General features: G+C 36.3%; 1 protein-coding gene across 1 annotated transcript in view; it reads left to right on the top strand.

Moving 5' to 3' along the window:
• Nucleotides 1–23,648, top strand: part of PGAP3 (Per1-like protein PGAP3) — a 162,586-nt gene that overhangs the window by 118,759 nt on the left and 20,179 nt on the right. Inside the window, exon 6 of the mRNA XM_090394240.1 lies at nucleotides 8,825–9,026. Within this exon, the coding sequence (XP_090250366.1) occupies nucleotides 8,825–9,026 (202 nt within the window). The remainder of the gene's footprint in view (nucleotides 1–8,824; nucleotides 9,027–23,648) is intronic.

Consider the following 23,648-nt stretch of genomic DNA (forward strand, 5'->3'; position numbering starts at 1 on the left):
TCTATTTCCTTATATGTGGTATATTTGGAAAAATACTGCTTTTGCTTTTTTAATTCTGTTCTTAATTTCATAATTAGATCTATTGTCTTCTGTTATCTAACTGGGAGCCAGGCTCAAGTGGAGATACCAGGCAGAAGCATTAGCAAGGTCATCTCTACCTATAGGAGTTGCCGAATACCGGTGTTGTACCACCTTATCCCAGTCCTGAAGATACTTTCAGGTGCAAACTTTGTTTGCTCACACTTAGATAAAGGATTAAACTAAATTTATATAGTCTAACCAAGTGAAAAATAAACTTTCAACTTCTTCATTTTCAATTCGAGGTCAATTATAGACCTCATATTTTTACTAACAGTTTACATACTTTAGGACAGGACTGTCCAAAGCACTGCCTGTGGTGCGATTTTGTGGACAAAATATAAAATAATTTGAATTGAATGCGTATTCAATATTCTAATTCTATTACTAATTAATAATCTCGATGTTGGTAATTTTATTTGGTGTTTTTACATCACTATATACCTAAGTGTTTTTCAAATATTATCTGTCAAAGAAGCATTCTTACACTGTTACTGTTGCAACGTGCATGTTCTGGGTTCTTATGGGGAACGTGAGTGTGCAATTAATGTTTTTCGTCTGTTCAGCTGTTGAGGTTGTGTCGCTGCTGCTCACCAAATTACGAGATAAGCATTCTGATGCTGTCCTCAGATTACCCAAGGTTGGACAGCCCATTAGGATTACAATAAGTAAATGTGAATGCCATTTGCACTAATTTATTATTTAGTTTTGTAGAATTTTCATCTTATGTTTCATGGCCATTTTCAATAGAGTAGAAAGAGATGAACATAAAAACGAATAATTAAATTGAAAGCATGTGATACTATGTTCTTTCTACTGCAGAATGATAACTCCATCTACCTTATTACATTTCAAGGAATATAATAAATAAACTTTCACATTTAAATAATTAATTAGAATTTTTATGAAATTCATATGAATGATGAGTAGTATTTTGGATGACATCCCAAAATTAAGAAAGTTTCTTAAGGCAGTTTTTGTTAAAGTCAAAATTGGAAATGTGTTCTTTGCAGCTTTCTTTATGTGATCTTTCCAGAAAAAAATAAGTTTTGTTTAGAAGTTTAGTATTATTCCACCAAATAATCTGCTTAGTAGAGAAGGCATTGGCCAAACCAGATTTTTCAGATTCTTTAAGACAGATTTGAGCAAAATGACCACTCTTTTAAATTATAACACAAGCTGCAACAGCAAGGGATTCTGTAAACTCCAGGATTAGAGAGAGGAAGATATTTCTCCTTTGGAGAGAGAAGGAAAGTATTTAGTTTTTGAACTGAGAAGAAAAACTTTAGGTAAGTCTGGCAAAGTCTTGCAAATTTTTCAGATCCTATAATTTGAGATATCTTATAATCCTGTTTTATGCATTTTAACACCAAATGATCGTCCTGTACATATTTCATTTTTCATCATCATCATCAAATTCCTGCCATGTACCCTCAAGGGGTGTACAGGATATGATAGTACTACATGAAAAAATTACATCATTACTACTTCCTATCTACAGTTTTCCTCCAAATCAGTCTGTTACTTGTCAAGACTCCAACATTATCAGGTCTTATATTTCTATCGTCTAAGGCACTTTGTACTGTATCAATCCACCTACATCTTGGTCTTCCTCTGGGTCGTTTTGCTGCCAACCTGGCAGAGAACACTTGTTTTGCTAATCTTTCTTCGCCCATTCGGTTTAAGTGACCATACCACCTGAGATTAGCTCTACTAACGCATTCCTGGATGCTGACAATGTCAAGTTCTTTCCTAATATCCTCGTTTTTAATATGCTATTGCCATTGATGCTGTCTGTTCATGCCTATAATCTTTCTCAGGACTCTCATATCTGCGGTCTCTAGTCTTTGGTCAAGTGTTTTACTTCTGACCCAGCACTCAGATCCATAAGTTAAAACTGGTTTGAACACTGTCTTGTATACAGCTAATTTAGTGTTCCGACTAATTTTTCTCTTATTCCATATAAATGTATTCAATTAACTTCCCACCATACCAGCTTTGCTGATTCTGTTGTCTATTTCTATATTTAATTTAGCATCTTCAGTAAAAATTGTGCCTAAGTAGCTGAAATGTTTTACTTGTTCCACAGGTTTTCCATTCACAACACAGTTGACATTTTCAATGATTCTACCTATTTTCATTGTCTTTGTCTTTTTATTGCTGACTTTCATACCATATCTATTATAACCGTTATTCAATTTAGTCAAAGAATCATCTTGCAGACTTGTAGCAGATTTATTTAGAAGTATAACATCATCCACATAAAGCAAAGAGCTGACATTAACATCACCAATTTTGATATCATGTTTAATACCACTTTTCTTCATAATGTGATCCATATAGATAATGAATAACAGAGGGGATAATGTACATCCTTGTCTCACACCAGATTTAACATTAAACCATCTTCCTATACTTCCTTCAATTCTAACTGCTGACTTACAACTCAAATAAAGACCAAGTATTGCTTGATATAATGCCCCATTGACACCATATAACTGTAGCATATTGAATAGCTTCTCTCTTGTCACCTTGTCATATGCCTTTTCCAAATCGACAAAACTTAAATACAGATCTTTGTTATATTCCCATGCTTTCTCGACTATTTGTCGTAAAGTGAAGATCTGATCCTGACAGCCTCTATTTGGCCTGAATCCAGCTTGTTCTTCACCAAGCTTTTCTTCCACAATTCTTCTCAACCGTTTCTCAAGTATACTTGCATATATCTTGCCAGGAACACTCAGTAGGGAAATACCTCTGTAATTCTCACATTCAGTTTTATTTCCCTTTTTATATATTGGTACTATGAGAGCTCTACTCCAATCATCAGGAATTTGTCCCTCTGTCCAGGCTTTCTGAACTATGCAGTGCAGCCACTGTAAGACTCTTATACCACCATACTTCAGCATTTCTGGTCAAATATCATCTACTCCTGCTGCCTTTCCACATTTCAAGCCTTTGATGGCTTCTTCTACTTCAAGTATGGATATGTATTCCTGACTGCATGCCTGGTCAGTGTTTTTTACCACTGTGCTGTCATCACTGCTTGTTTCATTTAGCAGTTTTTCAATACTTCAAGGATATCTTTTTCTCCCATTTTCATGTCCCCTTTATCATCTCTGACTCCTTTTACAGCACTCTTTCCTCCATTCCTAAGCTTCTTCAACAACCTCCAGAATATTTTGCCACCTTCTTGATATTTATTTTCTATATTCTTGCCAAAGTCCTCCCATGACTTTTGTTTAGCTAGTTTTACAAAGTGTTTAGCATTCTTGCATTTGTCTCTGTATTCTCTAAGAGCACAAGCTGACTTATTTGACAGGAACTTTTGATATGCTTTCTTCTTTTCCTTCACTGCCTTTTTAACTTCCTGTGTCCACCAGGGAGTTCTGATTTTTTTATCCTTGCAGACAACCTCACCACATGCCTCTCTTGGCAGAATCAATCAATGTTTGCTTCAGAGTTTGCCATTGAATCTCCAAGGTTTGATTCCTGTTCTCAAACTCTTTAATTTTTTCTTCAATAATCTTTGTGTATTTTAGTCTACAGTTCACATCTGAGAGCTGCTCAACTTTTATTCGCTTTAAAACTTTCTTACATGTCATTCTTTTCAATATGAAATTCAATTTTATCTTGCTCAAGACTAAATAGTGATCACTTCCAATTTCAAATCCTCTGTACACTCTGGTGTCCTGCACCAGATAGAAAACATTACTATCAACAATAACATAGTCAATGAGACTTTTCTTATTCCTAGCCTCTTCTCTCCATGTGAATTTGTGTACATTTTTATGTTGGAACATGGTGTTAGTAATAACCAGTCCATGTCCTGAGCAGAAATCCAACAGATATTTGCCATTATTATTAGCTTTGTTCTTTTCTCCAAATTTTCCCAAAATATTTTTGTAAGTCTCAATCATTTCGTACTCTGCTATTTAAATCCCCAACAAGGACCAACTTTTCCTTTTTCATTGTGTCAGTTGCTTTTTCTAAAGCCTCAAAAAATTCCTCCACTTCTACCTTAGTAGAACCTTCTGTGGGACCATAGGCACAAATATGTCTCATTGTCCAATTCCCCATTCTCATATTTGCCCACATTACGCTACTTGAGACTTCCCACCATTCAAGAAGATTAGCCTCATATTTAGTGTTGAATACTATGGCTGCTACTCCTTTTCCTTTATTGTCATTGCCTGAATATAACATTTTGTATTTATTGCTCAGAAAGATCTCACCAGTTTTGGTCATTTTTGTTTCAGTAACTCCTATTATGTCGATCTGGAACTTATCTAATTTCTCAGCTAGCTCCATTTCTTTGCCATTCAGGCTTCTTATGTTGATAGTACCGATCTTTAACTCTGGTGATTTTGAGTTAGGGTGTGTTTTCAGATTTGTTCCAGTAGCTGACTTTTCGCTGTTTGCCCGGGTTCCCTGGTGAAAACAACGGGGGGGGGGGTCTTGTTTAACCAGGCGATGCCCCAGCCGGCATGAAATTTTAAGTTTTTGAACTGTTAATTATTGTATAAGCTACATATTACTCTGCATAAGGTTTCATTTACATCATACAGATTTAGTATTTTGTAAAAAAAATTTCCTGTTAGTATTTTATATGCTGTTTTGAGATAGATTATTATTCCATCATATTGCATATCCCTTTTATGTTAATCAGTCATATTGCATAACCCTTTTATCTTACAGCCAAGCAACTTGGCTTTCATATAAACCCAATATTGCTTATGATAAGGTGGTTAATCCTATCTACATTGTAGTTGCTTGGAATGCTTTACTACATAAAGGAGAAGGGCAGGAGCATTGAACAATTGGATGGTGGTGACAGGACTTAAAAAATTTGAGGTGTTGGCGTTCTCTAACATTTGTCTACTAGAAAATGCATTGTTTCTGAACTCTGCTATCAGTAACAATGTTTTTAGGCATGGGATAGTTCTGTTTAGGCTGAGGTGCCTAATTTATAGAATTGCATAGTTTGTGAGCTGCTGTATTTCTGTTTTATTTTGAGTCCATGCGGTTAGCCTATTGGCTGTACATTTCACAGCCATATGCCTGGGGAAGGAGTGTCCTAGGTTCGATTCCCGTCGTCGACGTGAGGAGCTGAAGGATCTTCCTCAGCCATAGCCAAGTTAGCCGGTCTTGGGCGTGGACAGTAGGTTTTTTCTCCAGTTTATCCTGGGGGTTTTCATCCTGCAAATAGGCAAACCGGGCTTGAACTCAACACTAGGATACACTGGGGAATAGGGCTGGCCATCTTATCCTGTGAACATTTTGAGGTCTGATTAACAAAATTCTCGACACCGCAAGGTAAAAGAGGGTAAAAGGAAGATGAGATGCAGGGGATTTGAAATAGGAAGTGATCATGTAATTTTGAGCAGGATATAAATGAATATCATATTGAAAAGAAAAGAATGTAAGAAAATTTTAAACAGAATCAAAGTATAGCAGCTTTCAAGAGATTGAACTGTACACTCAAGTATACAAATATTATTGGGGAGAAAAAAAATAAAAATTTGAAAACAAAAACCAAATGTTGGACACTGAAGAAAACATTAACTGATTCAGCTAGAGAGGCATGTTGTGAAGTGTTTTGTCTATAAGAATAGAATTAGAACTCCATGGTGGACTCAGGAAGTTAAAGAAGTTGTCATGGAAAACTTGTATCAAAGGTACCTAGTAAGTAAGTCAGCACATCTTCTGAAAGAAGAGAAAAATATAAGAAGTGTGTAAATGTAGCTAAATCAGTCATGGGAAGATTTTCATAAGAATATAGAAGATAAATATCATGAAGGTGGCAAAAATGTTATGAAAGCTGTTGATGGAGAAAGAGAATTATAAAAAAAAACTAGATGTCAAGATCAGATTTTTCACTTTCATTTAAATAGTTGAGAAATTATGAGAAAATAACAATGATCTGTGCATAAGTTTTGTGGATTAGAAAGTGAACATATAACATCAATGGCAGAATCATATTAAAAATGAAGATATTAGGAAGCAACTTGACATTGTTTACATTTAGGATGTGTCAGCAGAGTTAACATAATGTTGTGTAGTCACTTAAACAAAATGGAAGTGGAAAGGTTAGCACAACAGGTGTTGTAATAAACTAATAAACCATACTAATCTCAACAGTAATGATGGTCTAAAATTCTCAAGAATATGGATGGCATGTATTCTATCCACATAACTTTTTGGTCCTAAGAGGTCATTATAGATTAGAATTAGAACTGTAGTACTTCAGGATCTTTGCCTTAATATAACAAACACTTATGTTAAATTATTGATTAGGCCACCACTATTGTTGTATTAAAAGATTATATGAATTTGTTCTCTGGCCATGTAAAAAAAAAAAAAAAAAACAGGATATAGCTTTGTAGTTCCCTCCCCCCCCTCACTAGAGGTCAGACCAGTAGAATTACAATTAATTATATTATTGGAAGTTATTCCATTATTATACTATGAATTAATGATGCCATAAAATTATATTCTTGGTTTAATCCTTTATCCGAGTATAAGCAAACAGTTTGCACCTGAAGTAACTTCAGGACTGGGCAACTCCTATGTAGTGGCTCATGAGTTCACATCACTTGCCTTAGTATCCCATAATGCAAAGCATATATCGTTATGGACATATACAATTGTCTGCATTATGGGAATAGTCTCATCAGTGGGAGCCAGACCCAGAAGTGAACCAAGGTTGAAGTAATGCACAAGTCATATATGAGTAGCCGAAAGGTGTCACACTTTATTACTTAAATACTCTGGATTTAAGTAATAAAGTACTTAAATACAAGTGATGTGAAGTCATGTAATTAGTAATAAAGTGTGACACCTTTTGGATACTTGTATATAGAAATATGACTTGTGCATTACTTCAACCTTGGTATCACTTCTGGGTCTGGCTCCCATTGATGAGATCTAAATAAAAGTTGAAACCAGTCTGGGTTGCACCCCTTCCCATAATGCATTATACATGCCCATAAAAATATATGCTTTGCATTATGGGATACTAAGGCAAGTGATGTGAAGTCATGAAACTATATACAAGTTGCCCAGTAGCTACATCAGGTGCAAACTTTGTTTGCTTACACTTGGATAAAGTATTAAACTAAGAATATAATTTCTTTATGGAATAAGAATGTAATTTCTTGGCATCTTTAATTTATAATTAATCTAATTAGTGTCGCTTTGGCATACCATTTGAATTGGAATGTAACTTGTGTGTGAGTGAGTGAGTGATCCACTGACAATATCATTGACATTAAGATTAAACAGTAGAAGTCCTAGTTCTTTAGAACATTCTCTTAAACCACTTAAAATCTTATCCAGAGTACTTAATATGCAAAATATATTATCCTCATGTACTTCTAAATCTTGAACCCTTCCCATCCCTCTGGTAATAAAACCTACTTTTACAGGATGAAATACTTCAATAAAGTGATCAAACAAATCCACTATGTCATCTGCATCAGTCACTTATCCCTCATTTTCATCTAACAGTGTTATTTTCCACAATCGTTTCCCCTCTTGCTGACCATAAATCAAGTCATTAATATATTCCATGAAAGATCTATCCTCACAGAGATAGGACTTCTCATATTTCAGTTTTGTCTTCCTTACCATGCTGGTCACTCTCCTGACTCAAGTCTTGTGTTCCACGTGCAACTGCTTTTTATCCCTCTTTTCATCTGTAGTTCCTGTTTGATTTCATTAGTTATCCACTTTATACCAAAATATGTTATCTTTATCATTCATGGTATTATACAGCTTGCTGTTGCTGCTAATAAATATTTCTTTACTGCTTTCCATTTACTGGTGATATTATTATCATCATGTAACATTTCCAAGCTGATTTCTAAGATTATGATTTGCCTTATCAAACATAAGTTCCTTTGTCCTTGATATTTCTGCATGTCTTTTCATCCCCCCCTCCCAAGTCAAGACTATATAGGCACTCTCTCCAACTGGGGTAGGGATGACATTAATTAGTCATATCCTCTGATGCTATCACAAATTCCAAACTCTTCAACCTCATGTGCTGTTCACTACATGATGCCTAAGACATTTGCCCCTCAAGAATTTGAGAAATTCTGTTTCCTTTCATACTTGTGATATATCTTCTTATCATATCACAAGGACAGTCCAAGGATGATCTGCTGGATCTGACTTACTATAGTGATGGTTGCATGTGTAATTTATCTTCTTCAAGGTAGAGATCAGCATTTCATTTTATCTGTTTAAAATAACTTGAACGTGCTTTGCATTTTATCCTTTTTGGTGTGTGCTAAAAGATGGAGCACAATCCTTAAATTGATAAAGGTTGCATGTTTCGCATACAATTTAAAGGTGAAGGTTATTTCTTTGGAAATTATGAAACATTTTGGCTGTCTTTTTAGAAATTTTCCAGATTTACTGGAAAATTTACTATCAAATCAAATTTACTATGCCCTTGTGTTGAAGGAGGGCATGGCAGAAGTGCAATATATCAGCTGAAATAGCTGATTTAATTGTCATAGTTTATTTTGTCCTAATATAAAGTTAGTTAATATTGTTAAAAAGAAAAGCATGAAAGCTAATTAGTCTCATTTATCAAATTGATAACTTATGAAATATAAATGAAAATTGTTTTAGCAATCCTATATAGTGAAAATATTTTTACGGTATACAGTAATAAGATGATTTTAAAATTGAAAGATTTTTGGAGAAATATGATCTATTTATTTCAACCATTTTTTAGGTGTGTTAAATTCTGTAGGCTGGTTGTTGTGGTGCTGGAAAAACTGCCAGAAAAAATATGTTTGGAAGTGCACTTTCACTGTAATCGTAATGAATTTTCTCTTATTGTTGGAATTGGGAGATTTTCCTCCTTGGGGCTTTGTGCTTGATGCCCATGCCTTATGGCATTTAGGAACAGTTCCTGTGCCTTTTCTGTGGTATAGGTAAGTAGTATTTATGTGTTGACATGTGACATTACATCTTGTGCTATGTTATGAAAACTATTTTCACTTCATATTTGTTATTAGCCCATTCCTGTAAATTTATGGTTTTCAACCTTACTTTCATCACATCTTATATCCTCACATCTCATCTAATCTGAAATTCCATCATTCTCTCTCTCTCTCTCTCTCTCTCTCTCTCTCTATATATATATATATATATATATATATATTATGTATATGTATGTGTATATACATACACATACATACATATATACACACAAGTAATTTCTAATGTTATTAAAATAGTTTTTTTTTTTAAATTACTAGCTATCTAATTTTAATTAATATAATGCAAACACAGTAAATCTCATTTAATTCATCCTTGTATACAGGACCAGCATGTAGTATTTTTCTTGTGTGTGCGATTAATGTTCAGCACCTTTCCAAAAAATTTTTTTTGAATAAAGTGTGAATAAAATGAATAGGAAATGAAAAACAAATGAAAACTGCTTTACAGTATAAGGTTACCTACGGATATAATCATGTATAATCGAGTCCAGAATACAATTTCAGAATTTATTTGTTCTTTTCTGGGAAGATCTGAAGGGGCCCGAACAGAAGACAACGTACATTCATAATTATATGTACTATTCGTTGTTCGTTTAAACTCTTATCTCATATTTTTTGACATCTTTTAAGTGCCTTTTCTTCTGCGGCTCCTGTGTATATTGCACACGCCACCAGCTGGGCCTGCTTGTATAATCTGATATCCTTCTTAATCAAAAGTAGTTTCTGTTCCCCTCCCCCCCCCTCCACTTACAAAATATAGATTACAAGTTTTTCAGTTTATTTTGAATTATATTTAATATTAATTAAAATATAAACTACATCTCTGTTAGCAATTTAATTTCAATTAATTCAGAGTTTATAATACAAGATGTGTTCAAAAAAAGACCGAACTTTTGATATAAAGACTTTATTGCTCATTTTAAGCACTGTCCCCTTCAAAGTAGTCCCCTCTACTGGTAATACATCATTCCCAACATTTCTTCCATTGTAGGAATGCACTTTCTGTGATGGCGCACAGTTTTCTTATCGCATTTTCGTGAATCTCCTTGATGGTTTGGAAATGACATTATCTCCTGTTATGATGTTCTTAAGAAAGTTTTCATTACCATTTGCATTGGCAAGCAGCTCCTGACTGATTTCAACACAGTTCTCTTTCTGATCATTAGTCAATAAATGTAGCATGAATTTTGCAATGACACAATGTATCTGAAATTTTTCAGTCAAAATTTGATGGCAAGATCCTGTGCTGATGCCCACTTCATCAGCAACTTCTTGGACAGTTAAATGATGATTTCCACGAATCACAGCACGAACTCTCTCGACACGGTCATCGTCTGTTGATTTGAAAGGTCATCGAGGCCTCGGATCTTCACCGACCAACGTTCTGTCTTTTTTGAAATGCTTAAACCACTCATAGCACTTCGTTTGACTCATACAATCCTCTCTGTATGCTTGGTTAAGCAATTGAAATGTCCCTGTAAAATTTTTACCAAGTTTGCAGCAAAATTTCGCGCACACACGCGCATTCTTCACGCTCTTTCATTCACTAATCCGATGAACAGCTTGTGCATGTTCTCACTTCAGTGGATGTAACTCAGTGACTAATGCTCATAGCAGAAATGGGCAAATGGCAGTTTGTTGTGAAAACCTGCCACTAGGTGTGCTCTCTGTGCCAGTTGGCATACTATTTAAAAAGCTCGATCTTTTTTTTTTTTTGAACACCCCTCATATACTAGTTACTTCTGAGCATTTTATTTTTATTTATTCATTTATTATTATTATTATTTTCATGCTGTTAAAACATTTTATTATTATTATAAAAACCTCCGTGGAGTCAAAGACTCATCGTGGGAGGTCCACTGTTATACACACAGTTTATCATACTGCGCCTTAAATATATTCACTGTCTCTGCACTCACCACTCTCTCCATGCAAAAAACCTGCTGCTCACTCCCTTGCTCACACCCTCCTTATACAGTTTCTAGGGATGACCTCTTGTTCTCCTGCTGTCCTCGCCCATTCTGTGCAAAACCTCTCCGACATTAATCTGGTAATAACCTCTTAACAGCTTACATGTCTCAATCATATCCCCTCTCCTCCTATCCACCAATTTCTGCAAATTGCATTTTGTTAATCGCCTCTGAACTTTTTCCAACACATTTTCATCTTTTTGAAAACCAGATGACCAGATCTGTGCACAGTAATCCATATGTGGCCTGATCAAAGCCTTATATAAAGGAACCATAACATCTTTACTTCTACAAGTCAATGTCCTCTGCATCATTCCCATTATCCGCTGTGTTGTCTTCACAATTTTAGTAACATGGCCCCGAAATTTTAGGTCCTTGTCTACAATCACTCCCAGATCTCTCATCTCCTCTACCTCCTCCAAGATATTTCCACCGATTGTGTACTATACATCCCATCTCTGCTTCCCAAATTTCAAAACCTTACACTTTGAAACGTTGAATTGACATCCCCAATCATTCAGCCAGTGTATTCAAGTCCTCTTACAAAGCTACAGCATCCACACTACTCCAGATAGCGCTCCCCAACTTTGCATCATCTGCAAACAACTGCATATCACCATTCAGACCTCTCCAAATATCATTTACATACAAATTAAACAGCAATGGACCCAAAACAGACCCTTGAGGTACACCACTAGTAACTTTCCTCTTCTGGGATATCGCTCCTTCATAGATAACTCACTGATACCTATCAGACAGCCAATCTCCAATCCAGCAAACCAATCTATTGTTCAGCCCCGTCCGTTCCAATTTAATTACCAGCTTGTCATGCGGCAATTTATCAAATGCCTTTGTTTGCAAAATCTAAATATACCACTGTATATGCAACACCCTTATCCAATGCATTTGTCACTTTATTATAAAAAGCAAGCAGATTGCTAAAGCACAATCTACCTTTAGTAAATCCATGCTGGCCGCCAAAGAGTATTTTTCTGTTGTCAACCCAATTCTGAATCTTAGTTCTAAATAACTTCTCTAATACCTTGACCACAACTCCACAGACTGGTCTATAATTCAAAGTCTTACTCTTATTGCCTCTCTTATGAATTGGAACAATTTTACCCTCTTTCCACTCCCTTGGAACTTGACCCAGTGAGAGACTAATGTTGAAAAGATATGCAAAAGCTATTGTTAAATCTCTGGTACATTCCCTCAAGACATGTGGTGAAATAGCATCAAGTCCCACAGCCTTATTTACATCAAGTCTATTCAATTCCTGTTCAGTTACTTACAGTTCCTCCTCCTCCTTCTTCTTTCCCATTGCTTTCAAGTTCTGCATAATGCCACATTCACAAGAATGAAATACCTTTAGAAATTGCTCGCTAAATATCTCAACTGTGTCTTCCGCAGCAGTTATCATTCCTCCATTTTCACCAATCAATCCCATCCTACCATAATCATTCTTTCTTCTACTGGCCACATATCGAAAAAACTCCTTAGGATTTTTTTTGGCTGCTTTAGATAACTGCTGCTCATACTGCATTTTTGCTACCCTTATCAAGCTAGTCACCTTCCTCGCCTGCTCTTTATACTTCTCATGCAGTTGGTTGTTATAAATACTAATTTTGTGTTTCTTCCATAATACTTTCTTCTTCCAGATTGCATACCTTATCTCTTGATTCATCCATTTTACACCTACTCTATTTACCCTCTTAACCTTTGGAATACACTCTGATATTGCCTCCACGAAATAGTTCTTGAGTATGGCCCAAGCAGCATTGATATCCTTTCCATCCAGTTCAACTTTCCAATTTATTATCGTAAGCTGTTTCCTGAGCTTTTCGTAATTACCAGTCTTATAATTCCACATATATCCCTTTCTAACAGACGTTCTCGAATGACTGGTCACCCTGCAAGCGATCACCTTGTGGTCACTCTCACCAACTGGTGGAAGATTTGACACTGCCTTTATAATAACATCATCTGATGAGATGATCAAATCCAATACTCTTGATCTTCGTGTGTACCCTCCATTACGTGCTGCCTAAGGTAATTATCTTTCAAAAACTCCAAAAATTCATTTTCTTTACCCCCAGATGCAGTCTCTTGCTCCCAGTCTATATTACTATAATTAAAGTCGCCCATAATGATAACTCGTTTCTTGCTAGCTAGGCCAATTTGCCTATACATTTCCTTCTCATTACCCTCCATATTACCAGGTCTGTAGCAACACCCAACTAAATATTTCATCCTATTTACTTCTACCTCACACCATACTGCAAAAATTTCATTCCCCTTATTTTGAATACTTCTAGCATTAGTGAATAAACATAAGAAATAATTACTGCTTCTACAAGTCCTACGAATGTCACTTCTACGATGTGCCTCTTCAATACCTTCCCCAGTCACTTCCTCTACATTACCACCAATTCTACAACTTTCCTCACACCTAAACTCTCCCCACCCATCCCAGGCCATCTCAATCTGTGTTTGCCCGCTTACACATTCACCTCTGAATTCAGCATCCACATGTTTCATAAAGTCTCTCCCCCCCCCCGTTCCCCTGTTTATGTTGTACCTCCAATCTCTCATTTACTTCATTCATAATATTCACCTGCCCATTTGCAAGTGAACAAATACCTCTCCCTACCCTGCTATTTTGCTCTTTCATATAACTTCGCACCGCCTCAGATCTATTCATTACAGTCATTACCTCTCCTGCCAGTAACATTCTCTCTAGCCGACTCACACCAAAACCATTTAAATGCAGCCCATCTTCTTTATACAATTCCATCCTTCCCTCAAATTCCTCCCACACATTCACAAAATGCACTCCATTCTTCTCACATAACCGTGCTAACATATCATTCATAATCTTTGCTGACCTCCTCAATTCATCACTATCATACCTTGGCAACACACTGACTACCTTTCCTACCACACTGTTATCTTTTACTGTCCTTAATAATCTCCTTACAGGTATCCCTTGCTTAACGCACCAAAATTAATTGCATCAATCCCTTGATATACGTGGCAAGCGTTTTGATTAATGTGCCTTTAACACTTGCGGAGCTTGCAGCTGATCTGACAGATACATTCAAAATGTTTAATATAAATATTCTTACACAATTCAGTGTTTAGCTTGTTTAGTGATATTCCGCACTGTTTTTTGCTGTTTTTTGGTTTAACACATGTTTTGTAAAGGTTTGTGATATTTGACAGCAAATTGTATCTGAGAGACGTACCATAACCTCCGATGTCAGTATAGTATGGTTTAGTTGTTTTTTTTTATTTTTTATTATTCTTTGTTCAATAATTTCTAGATTGTAACTGAAAATAAATAAGCCATCATGTATTACTGAAATAGAGAGCCAAAGGCTTATTTATCATACATGTCCTCTAGGAGATGTGCTTTACATTACATTATGGAAAATACTAAGGAAAGTGATCTGGAGCTTACTCCACCTTTACTACGAGTTGCCCATAAGGTTGCTTATGCTTGCATCCTCTGAAACTTTTAGTTTCTATATATTCGGCATGAAACTCTTGTAGTTTCTATATTTGGCAATGAAATAATGTTGGATTCAATATCCACTTAATTGATACCATCATGTATTATATTTGCAGTGCTTTTTCTTTATGTTTTATTGCTTGTTTGCCAAGGTCTGGAGAGTCATTTTGCTTGTTATCGCAGGATTTATGCCGATAAAAAAAAAAAACAACAACAACTAAAACTGTTCAAACGACTCTTGATAACTTCTTTTGATAAAAAAATTGCAGTAAATAATGAAGGTACAAGTATTTATTAAACATTTACTTTGCATTCATTTTTTATCTTTCCTAAAAGAGTACCATATAAAACGAATTATTGATACAGTAATCGATCATGGACAAATTGTAATTTTTACCATTGATTATTAGATTTGATTAACGCGATTTTGATATACGCGGTAACATCAAGGGATTAATTAACCACGTTAATCGAGGGATACCTGTATATCCAATCTGGCATTTTCCTTGTTCCCATCCAAATCATTTGTTCCTACTACAACCACCAACTCTTGTGCTCTCTTATTCCTCATTTCCAATGCTTCAATCACTCTCTCCATTCTACCACCAGGAAAACAAACCTTATGCATCTTCTCATTCACCACACCTCTAATAATGGAATCTCCATAGAGAGTCATTCTCGAATCATTTGATATATCTTTCGCATGGTCATCTTTCCTTCTACTCTTTTTCACTCTTTCATTTTTCATGCAGATCATCTCTTGCCTCATCATCATCAACTCTGCTTTCATGTCCGCATCCAATATATATTCCTGTCTGAAATTTTCATGTAGTTTCATATTATGTCTTTGGATATTTTTGGTCGCGCAGCATCTACAGCAGTCCTCACATTGATGTTCTGATGAGGATATCCAAGGATAATTAACTGATCCATTTTCCTTCTCTTGATCAACATTCTGATCCTGTAATGGAAGCTGCTGATCATGTATTTTATGAATGTTTGGCATAACAGCAGTAGGCCTGGATGTATCCCAAGACATCATCATGGATATACTGTCTTGATGTGGAGAACTGGCACAAGGTGAAACTGCAGCTCAAGGTAATAAGAGTGAGACACCAGGTTCGATATCTTTTATCATACTTTGTGCAACTTGAAAAGAAGTAGTTAATTCAGGTGATACAGAACAAGGAACTAATATTTGGCTATCTGTACTTAGCCCTGATTCTATGTTATTTGAGTGAGTTTCAATTAACTCAGTAGTATTAAGAATAGGCATTGTATTCATTACTGGGATTGACATTGGATCTTGGAGCAAACTGTCAAAAGACGTTGTCACCGCCTGTGATTCCTCAATTTCTATTACTGTATCTTCACTTTGTTGTGATCCTTTTACCAGCACTGAACACTGTATAAATGGAAATGAGTTCTGAGTTGGACTAGGATTATATATTTGAATTAGAAACAGAAATATCATTTAATAGATAATCAGTTTCCTGACAGTTCTAGCCTTCCTTCACTTGTGAACAACTTTATTGACCTGTTGGTATCTTGTGGTGTGTTCTAATTCATTTACTTTTGATGACACATTGGCCTTCATGCCTTTACTGTTAGAACCACGAAGATATCTACACCAAGGTCTTGCTCTTTTCTTCTTAATTACCAGTGGCAATTCTGTGCTGTGTTTTTTCGGTTGCATCTCAGCAAATAACAAGGCCTGGTTACTTGAGTCATGTTCACTCTTCTCCTGAATATCAATACTGGAAGTATCCCGCTGTGGAACTTCTGTACAGATCTAAACATTCAGACTTTTAGCAGCACTAAGCAGTGTAGCTAGTTGGTCCTGCGAAATGATCACTTCACCATTATACATAAAATCTATTATTATTTTTAAATCCGTGTATTTTATATCTTTAAGAATAACAACTGGATGTTTACAAGATTTTTCAAGATATATGCCATAAAAGAAAGAACTGCAGGCAGACAACACTATTTTGTGTGCTTTAAGTCTATTACCTACACATACTAAAGTCACATCTTTATTGGAAGTTTTTATTGGACTTTTATTACAAATGGGTCCTTGTTCTTTTCCGACAATAGAGCATTACTGGAGTAGAAAGAAACCCACTTTATAATATAATGTTTTCGCGATCACACATGAGTCGAAATCGATTCCAGATGTTATTTTCACTTCGCTGATAACTCAGTACCATCTTCCAACAGACTATACAAGGTAAGACCAATATTGAATCATTTTAATAATATTATTATGCATAAAAACTACATACCAGATAACAAAATATCTGTATCAACAAATCAATGATGCTGTGACTTGGAAGATTGTTTCCACCAGTGTATATACAAAATAAAAAACACAAATACGAAATCAAACTTTATGAACTGTGCGAGTCCGATGGTCTTGCTTTGTAAATAAAATTTTATTCTGATAAATCTGAAGAAACTGACCATAATTTGGGTCACACTACTGAAGTTGTTTTGCACTTACTGGAGGAATATCTCGATAAGCGGTACATATTATATATGGATAATTTTTATGATTCTGTTACTCTTACAAAATTATTGACTGCAAGAAAAACCTGTGTGTGTATGTGTGGAACATTACATTATAACAGAACGGGAAATCTCATAGAATTGGTAAATCAAAAATTGAAAAAAGGGGAGATTTTTTGGCAGTGAAATGGTCCTGATATAGTATGTAAATAGAAAGACAAACAAGAAGGAATATAGTACTTTGTATTTCTAACATGCATGATGTTGAAATGGTAGAGGTGTCTAGCCGCAATGGAAAATTTTCAGTGAAACCAAACATAATTATTTACTTTTAGAGTGGTAAATGAGTGGAATAAGCTGCCAGAGTCTGTTGTGGGTGCTATGACAGTGAGCGAGTTCAAGGCAAGGTATGATAGATACTGTGAGAATGTCGTATAGTTGTGTGGACATGATGTTAAGGGCCTCCCTCGATGAGTCTAAGGACTCCCTGGAGTAGCCCGAAAATAATAATAAAATAATAATAATAATTCGAGATTATAATAAGGGAATGTCTGGCATTGGCCGATCAGATCAAATGCTGTCGTACTACTCAGCTCTAAGAAAGACCATTAGATGGCCGAAAAAAATTCCATTACATATTATCATCATCAAATTCCTGCCATGTACCCTCAAGGGGTGTACAGGATATGATAGTACTACATGAAAAAAAATTACATCATTATTAATTTCCTATCTACAATTTTTCCTCCAAATCAGTCTGTTGCTTGTCAAGATTCCAACATTATCAGATCTTATATTTCTATCGTCTAAGGCACTTTGTACCGTATCAATCCACCTATATCTTGGTCTTCCTCTGGGTCATTTTACTGCCAACCTGGCAGAGAACACTTGTTTTGCTAATCTTTCCTCTCCCATTCTATTTAAGTGACGATACCACCTGAGATTAGCTCTGCTAACGCATTCCTGGATGCTGACAATGTCTAGTTCTTTCCTAATATCCTCATTTATTATGATATTGCCATTGATGCCATCTGTTCATGCCTCTAATCTTTCTCAGGACTCTCATATCTGTGGTCTCTAGTCTTTGGTCAAGTGTTTTACTTCTGACCCAGCTCTCAGATCCATAAGTTAAAACTGGTTTGAACACTGTCTTGTATACAGCTAAGTTAGTGTTCCGACTAATTTCTCTCTTATTCCATATGAATTTATTCAATTGACTTCCCACTATACCAGCTTTGCTGATTCTGTTGTCTATTTCTATATTTAATTTACCATCTTCAGTAAAAATTGTGCCTAAATAGCTGAAATGTTTTACTTGTTTCACAGGTTCTCCATTTGCAACACAGTTGACATTTTCAATGATTCTGCCTATTTTCATTGTCTTTGTCTTTTTATTGCTGACCTTCATACCATATCTATTACAACAGCTATTCAATTTAGTCAGAGAATCTTGCAGACTTGTAGCAGATTTATTTAGAAGTATAACATCATCCGCATAAAGCAAACAGCTGACATTAACATCTCCAATTTTGATATTATGTTTAATACCACTTTCCTTCATAATGTGATCCATATAGATAATGAATAACAGAGGGGATAATGTACATCCTTGTCTCACACCAGATTTAACAATTAAACTATTTTCCTGTACTTCCTTCAATTCTAACTGCTGACTTACAACTCAAATAAAGCCTAAATATTGGTTGATATAATGCCCCATTGACACCATATAACTGTAGCGTATTGAATAGCTTCTCTCTTGGCACCTTGTCGTATGCCTTTTCCAGATCGACAAAACTTAAATACAGATCTTTGTTATATTCCCATGCTTTCTCGACTATTTGTCGTAAAGTGAAGATCTGATCCTGACAGCCTCTATTTGGCCTGAATCCAGCTTGTTCTTCACCAAGCTTTTCTTCCACAATTCTTCTCAACCATTTCTCAAGTATACTTGCATAGATCTTGCCAGGAACACTCAGTAGGGAAATACCTCTGTAATTCTCACATGCAGTTTTATTTCCCTTTTTATATATGGGTACTATGAGAGCTGTACTCCAATCATCGGGAATTCGTCCCTCTGTCCAGGCTTTCTGAACTATGCAGTGCCGCCACTGTAAGACTTTTATACCACCATACTTCAGCATTTCTGGTCGAATATCATCTACTCCTGCTGCCTTTCCACATTTCAAGCCTTTGATGGCTTTTTCTACTTCAAGTATGGATATGTATTCCTGACTGCATTCCTGGTTAGTGTTTTTTACCACTGTGCTGTCATCACTGCTTGTTTCATTTAGCAGTTTTTCAAAGTAATTACTCCATACTTCAAGGATATCTTTTTCTCCTGTTTTCATGTCACCTTTATCATCTCTAACTCCTTTTACAGCACTCTTTCCTCCATTCTTAAGCTTCTTTAACAATCTCCAGAATGTTTTGCCACCTTCTTGATATTTATTTTCTATATTCTTGCCAAAATGCTCCCATGACTTTTGTTTAGCTAGTTTTACACAGTGTTTAGCATTCTTGCATTTGTCTCTATATTCTCTATGTGCTATCGGAGAGCTCCTGAGAGATTTGTGTTTTTTGTTGATTTATTGATGTTTTGGATTCAATTTAATGGACTTAAGTGTGTAATTTTGGTATATTATTGGAGCTTTATTAGCGTGGTTAGTGTTACTAAAGTGTTTTATAACATAATCTATGTTGGGAAGTCGCCGCTAGATGAATTTGTAATGTGTAGTGTTCGTGCAAGCTCCAGATAAGATAAGTATCATTTTCAGTTATCGATACAAATTACTTAATATTGTGTAGTTTTGTTTTGTTTGCCTTGCGTATTTTAGTGCGTCTGTTTTTGGTGTGTTATAAAGTATAATTTGACAAAAAACGTTACAGATAAGTATGGCACCTGTGCGAAGGAAAATGGCGGCCAGTAATGAAGGTTCGCCATCGTTATCAAAGAACGGTAGCATAAAAGAAATGAGTCGTGTACTAGCTGTGAAATGTACGCTTTGCGGAGTGCGGTCGGAGTGTGGTTAGATGATAATAAAGGATTGAATGTGTGTAGAAAATGTAGGGAGAATGAGGAATTGAAGTGTATTTCAGATCGTGAGTGTGATATTTTTGTCAACCTTCAGAATGAAGGAAATAGGGATATGACAAGAAACGGCAAGGTTGTACATGAAAATTGTGAGAGTGTGAATGTAGAAAGTTTGAATGATAGTATAAATGGTTTCTCAGAGAATAAAAAAGATGAGATAGATGCATTGAGTGAGATCGCGTTGTTGAATAGTGCGATAGAAAGAGCAAAACAGCAGCTAGAGTGCATGAACAAAAGTAGACTGAATGAACCAACCAATAATAAAAGGTATGACAGGAAAAATAGACGTATGAATGTGAACATGAACAAAATGAAGGATAGAGTGCTGTATGGAGACTCGTTAGTACGAGGTGTGTTAGTAGAGGATTTGACAAAATCGTACCAACCTGGTGCGACCATAAAGGACGTAACTGAGTCTATTAGAGAGCAAAAGGAAAGGGTGAAAGAAATGATTGTTGTGGCAGGTACGAATGATTTGAAAGGAGATAAAATGGAAATGATAGAAGACCTGAATGAATTGTTTGAGGTAGCAAAAGAAAAGAGTGAGAGAGTTAGAATGATTAGTCTTTTGCCACGGTATGACAGTGAAATGTTTAAAAGGAGGGCCATAATTACGAATGACTTTATGCGTGGGTTATGTATGACGAGTGGTGTGGAATTTGTGGATGTGTGGAGTGAGTTTGATGGGCGAAAGGATCTATATAAGATGGATGGCTTGCATTTGAATGGTTACGGTGTAAGAAGACTTGAGAAAGTGTTGCTGAATGTAGTGGATGTGCAAATTCAGGGAAACTAGATTTGTTAAGGGGTGGGGAGTAGATATACAGTCCTTATGGAGGCAGTTGAATGTAAGAATGAATATAATATGCCAGAGCAAATAAGGACAACAAATCTGAGTGGGATAGTTAATATAAGGCATCAAGGTAGGGTTGGGGCTAATGGGGGTCTTAAATTCATGTACACTAATACTAGGAGTATTAGGAACAAGAAGGAAGAGTTTTTGGCCATGGTTGGCACTTCCAGACCACAGGTTATAGGTATTAGTGAAACATGGCTGACTGTAGATGATATAACTAGTGGGATTGAATGTGATGGGTATAGTGTGTTCAGGAATGACAGAGAGAATAAAATGGGGGAGGAGTATTGTTGATGATAGCTGATGAGCTCCAGCCAAGGAGAATAGAAGTTGAATTGCAGGATAGAGAAAAGAGCACATTTGAGGCCATTTGGTGTGAGATTGTGGCTAGCAGAACTAAATATACAATTGGGTGCTGCTATAGACCAGGTGATGGAAAAGATGGTGGTGACAGTATGCACAAGCAAATAGAAGAAATGGGTGGAAGGAGGGTGATTATTATGGGAGATTTCAACTATGGTAGCATTGATTGGAGTGAGGAGAGGACACACGGGAGGAAGGAACTGGATTTTATGCGGTTATTAAGGGATAACTATCTGCGACAGCATGTAATGGAAAATACTAGGGGTCAGAGAGTGCTTGACCTAGTAATTACATCTGAGGATTTGGCTGTAACAAATATGACCACATTGCCACCAATCGGTGAGAGTGATCATAGGGTCTTAACTTGGGAGGTGGCTAAAGGTGTAGAATTTTCAATTAAGACAGGGTACATGTGGAATTATCGGGCTGGAAAGTATGACAAACTTAGGAGTTTGATTGGTTCAGTGCCATGGCATGTACAACTGCAAGGACTAGAAGTTGATAGTGCATGGGAGGTAGTTAAGAAGTGCTTGCATGAAGCAATGGCTGACTGTATACCTAGAGTCCGAATAATAAATCAAGTAGGGGTTAAATGGATGAATAACACCATTAAGCTTGAGTTGCAAAAAAAGAAACAACTATGGAGGGAATTTAAGGAGAAGGGTGACCGGCAGGCACATGAACGGTATAAAGCGCAGGCCAGAAGGGTGACGAGTGTGGTAAGAAAAGCAAAAAAGGATTACGAAAGAACATTGGCCATGCAGGCTAAAGAGAATCCTAAACAGTTTTTTAGATATGTAGCAAGTAAAAGGAAAAATGTACATGGCAGATTGATTTTAAAGAATGCCGATGGTAGGGAGGTAACTGAATCAGTTGAGATAGTTGAGTTACTGAGTGAGCACTTTGCAAAAGTATATCATCCAGGTGGTGACATTGCAGAAACGAATAAACCAGTAGATTATACAGGAATTGTGGTTAATGAAGTGGAGGTGAGTAGTCTATTGCATAACCTCAATGTCAATACATCTGTGGGATTGGATGGTATACCAGCTCGTGTTGTACGAGAAGCAGCTAAAGAATTGTCAGTACCCTTGACCATTTTGTTTCATTTGAGTCTCGGGTCTGGGTTAGTCCCGAGCGGGTGAAAAGAGGGGAAAATAGTTCCACTGCATAAAGGTGGTTCCAAGACTGCTGTTGTAAATTACCGACCGATTAGCATATCAGGAATCATTGTCAAGGTCTTAGAGAAAATAGTCAAGAGGAAAATACAAGATTGGATAGATGAAAATTTGGGAGTGGGATTTGGGAGTGTTGGTAGATAAGGAATTGAAATTTAGGGGACACATTGCAAAAGTGACCAAAACAGCTCATCAAATCACTTGGTTGCTGAAGAATACGTTGACAAGCAGAGACAAGCAGGTTATTGTTCCTCTGTATCGAGCCTTGATAAGACCCCATCTAGACTACTGTGCTCAGATTTGGTCACCTAGGTTTCTTCTTGATGGGGAGGAGGTGGAGAGGATCCAGAGGCGAGTGACCAAGATGATAGCAGGTCTGTGGAATGAACCGTATGAGAACAGGTTGAGGATTTGTGGGTTGCAAAAATTGGTTGATAGGCGGAGGAGGGGAGATATGATTGAGACATTCAAATTACTGAAGGGTTTCTATAAAATTAATTCAGAAGATATTTTTGAGAACAGGGCTGGTTGTGGGAGGACTAGGGGACATCCATGGAAACTGGGCAAAAGTGTGGTTAGTAAAGGTGTTAGAGCTGGGTTCTTTACTTTTAGAATAGTGAATGAGTGGAATGCGCTACCTGAGTCTGTGGTGGATGCTGTGACAGTGAATGAGTTTAAGGCGAGATATGATAGATACTGTATGAATGTCAAATAGTTGTGATGAATATGATTTGGGGCCTCCCTCGATGAGTCTAATGACTCCCTGGAGTTGCCCGTAATAATAGTAATAGTAATAATAATAATTCTCTAAGAGCACAAGCTGACTTATTTGACAGGAACTTTTGGTATGCTTTCTTCTTTCCCTTCACTGCCTCTTTAACTTCCTGTGTCCACCAGGGAGTTCTGATTTTTTTATCCTTACAGACAACCTCACCACATGCCTCTCTGGCAGAATCAATCAATGTTTGCTTCAGAGTTTGCCATTGAATCTCCAAGGTTTGATTCCTGTTCTCAAACTCTTTAATTTTTTCTTCAATAATCTTTGTGTATTTTAGTCTACAGTTCACATCTGA

Source organism: Typopeltis vanoorti, chromosome 6, assembly GCF_054136105.1.
Source record: "Typopeltis vanoorti isolate ZY-2024b chromosome 6, IOZ_Tvanoo_1.0, whole genome shotgun sequence".
Taxonomy (NCBI): domain Eukaryota; kingdom Metazoa; phylum Arthropoda; class Arachnida; order Uropygi; family Thelyphonidae; genus Typopeltis; species Typopeltis vanoorti.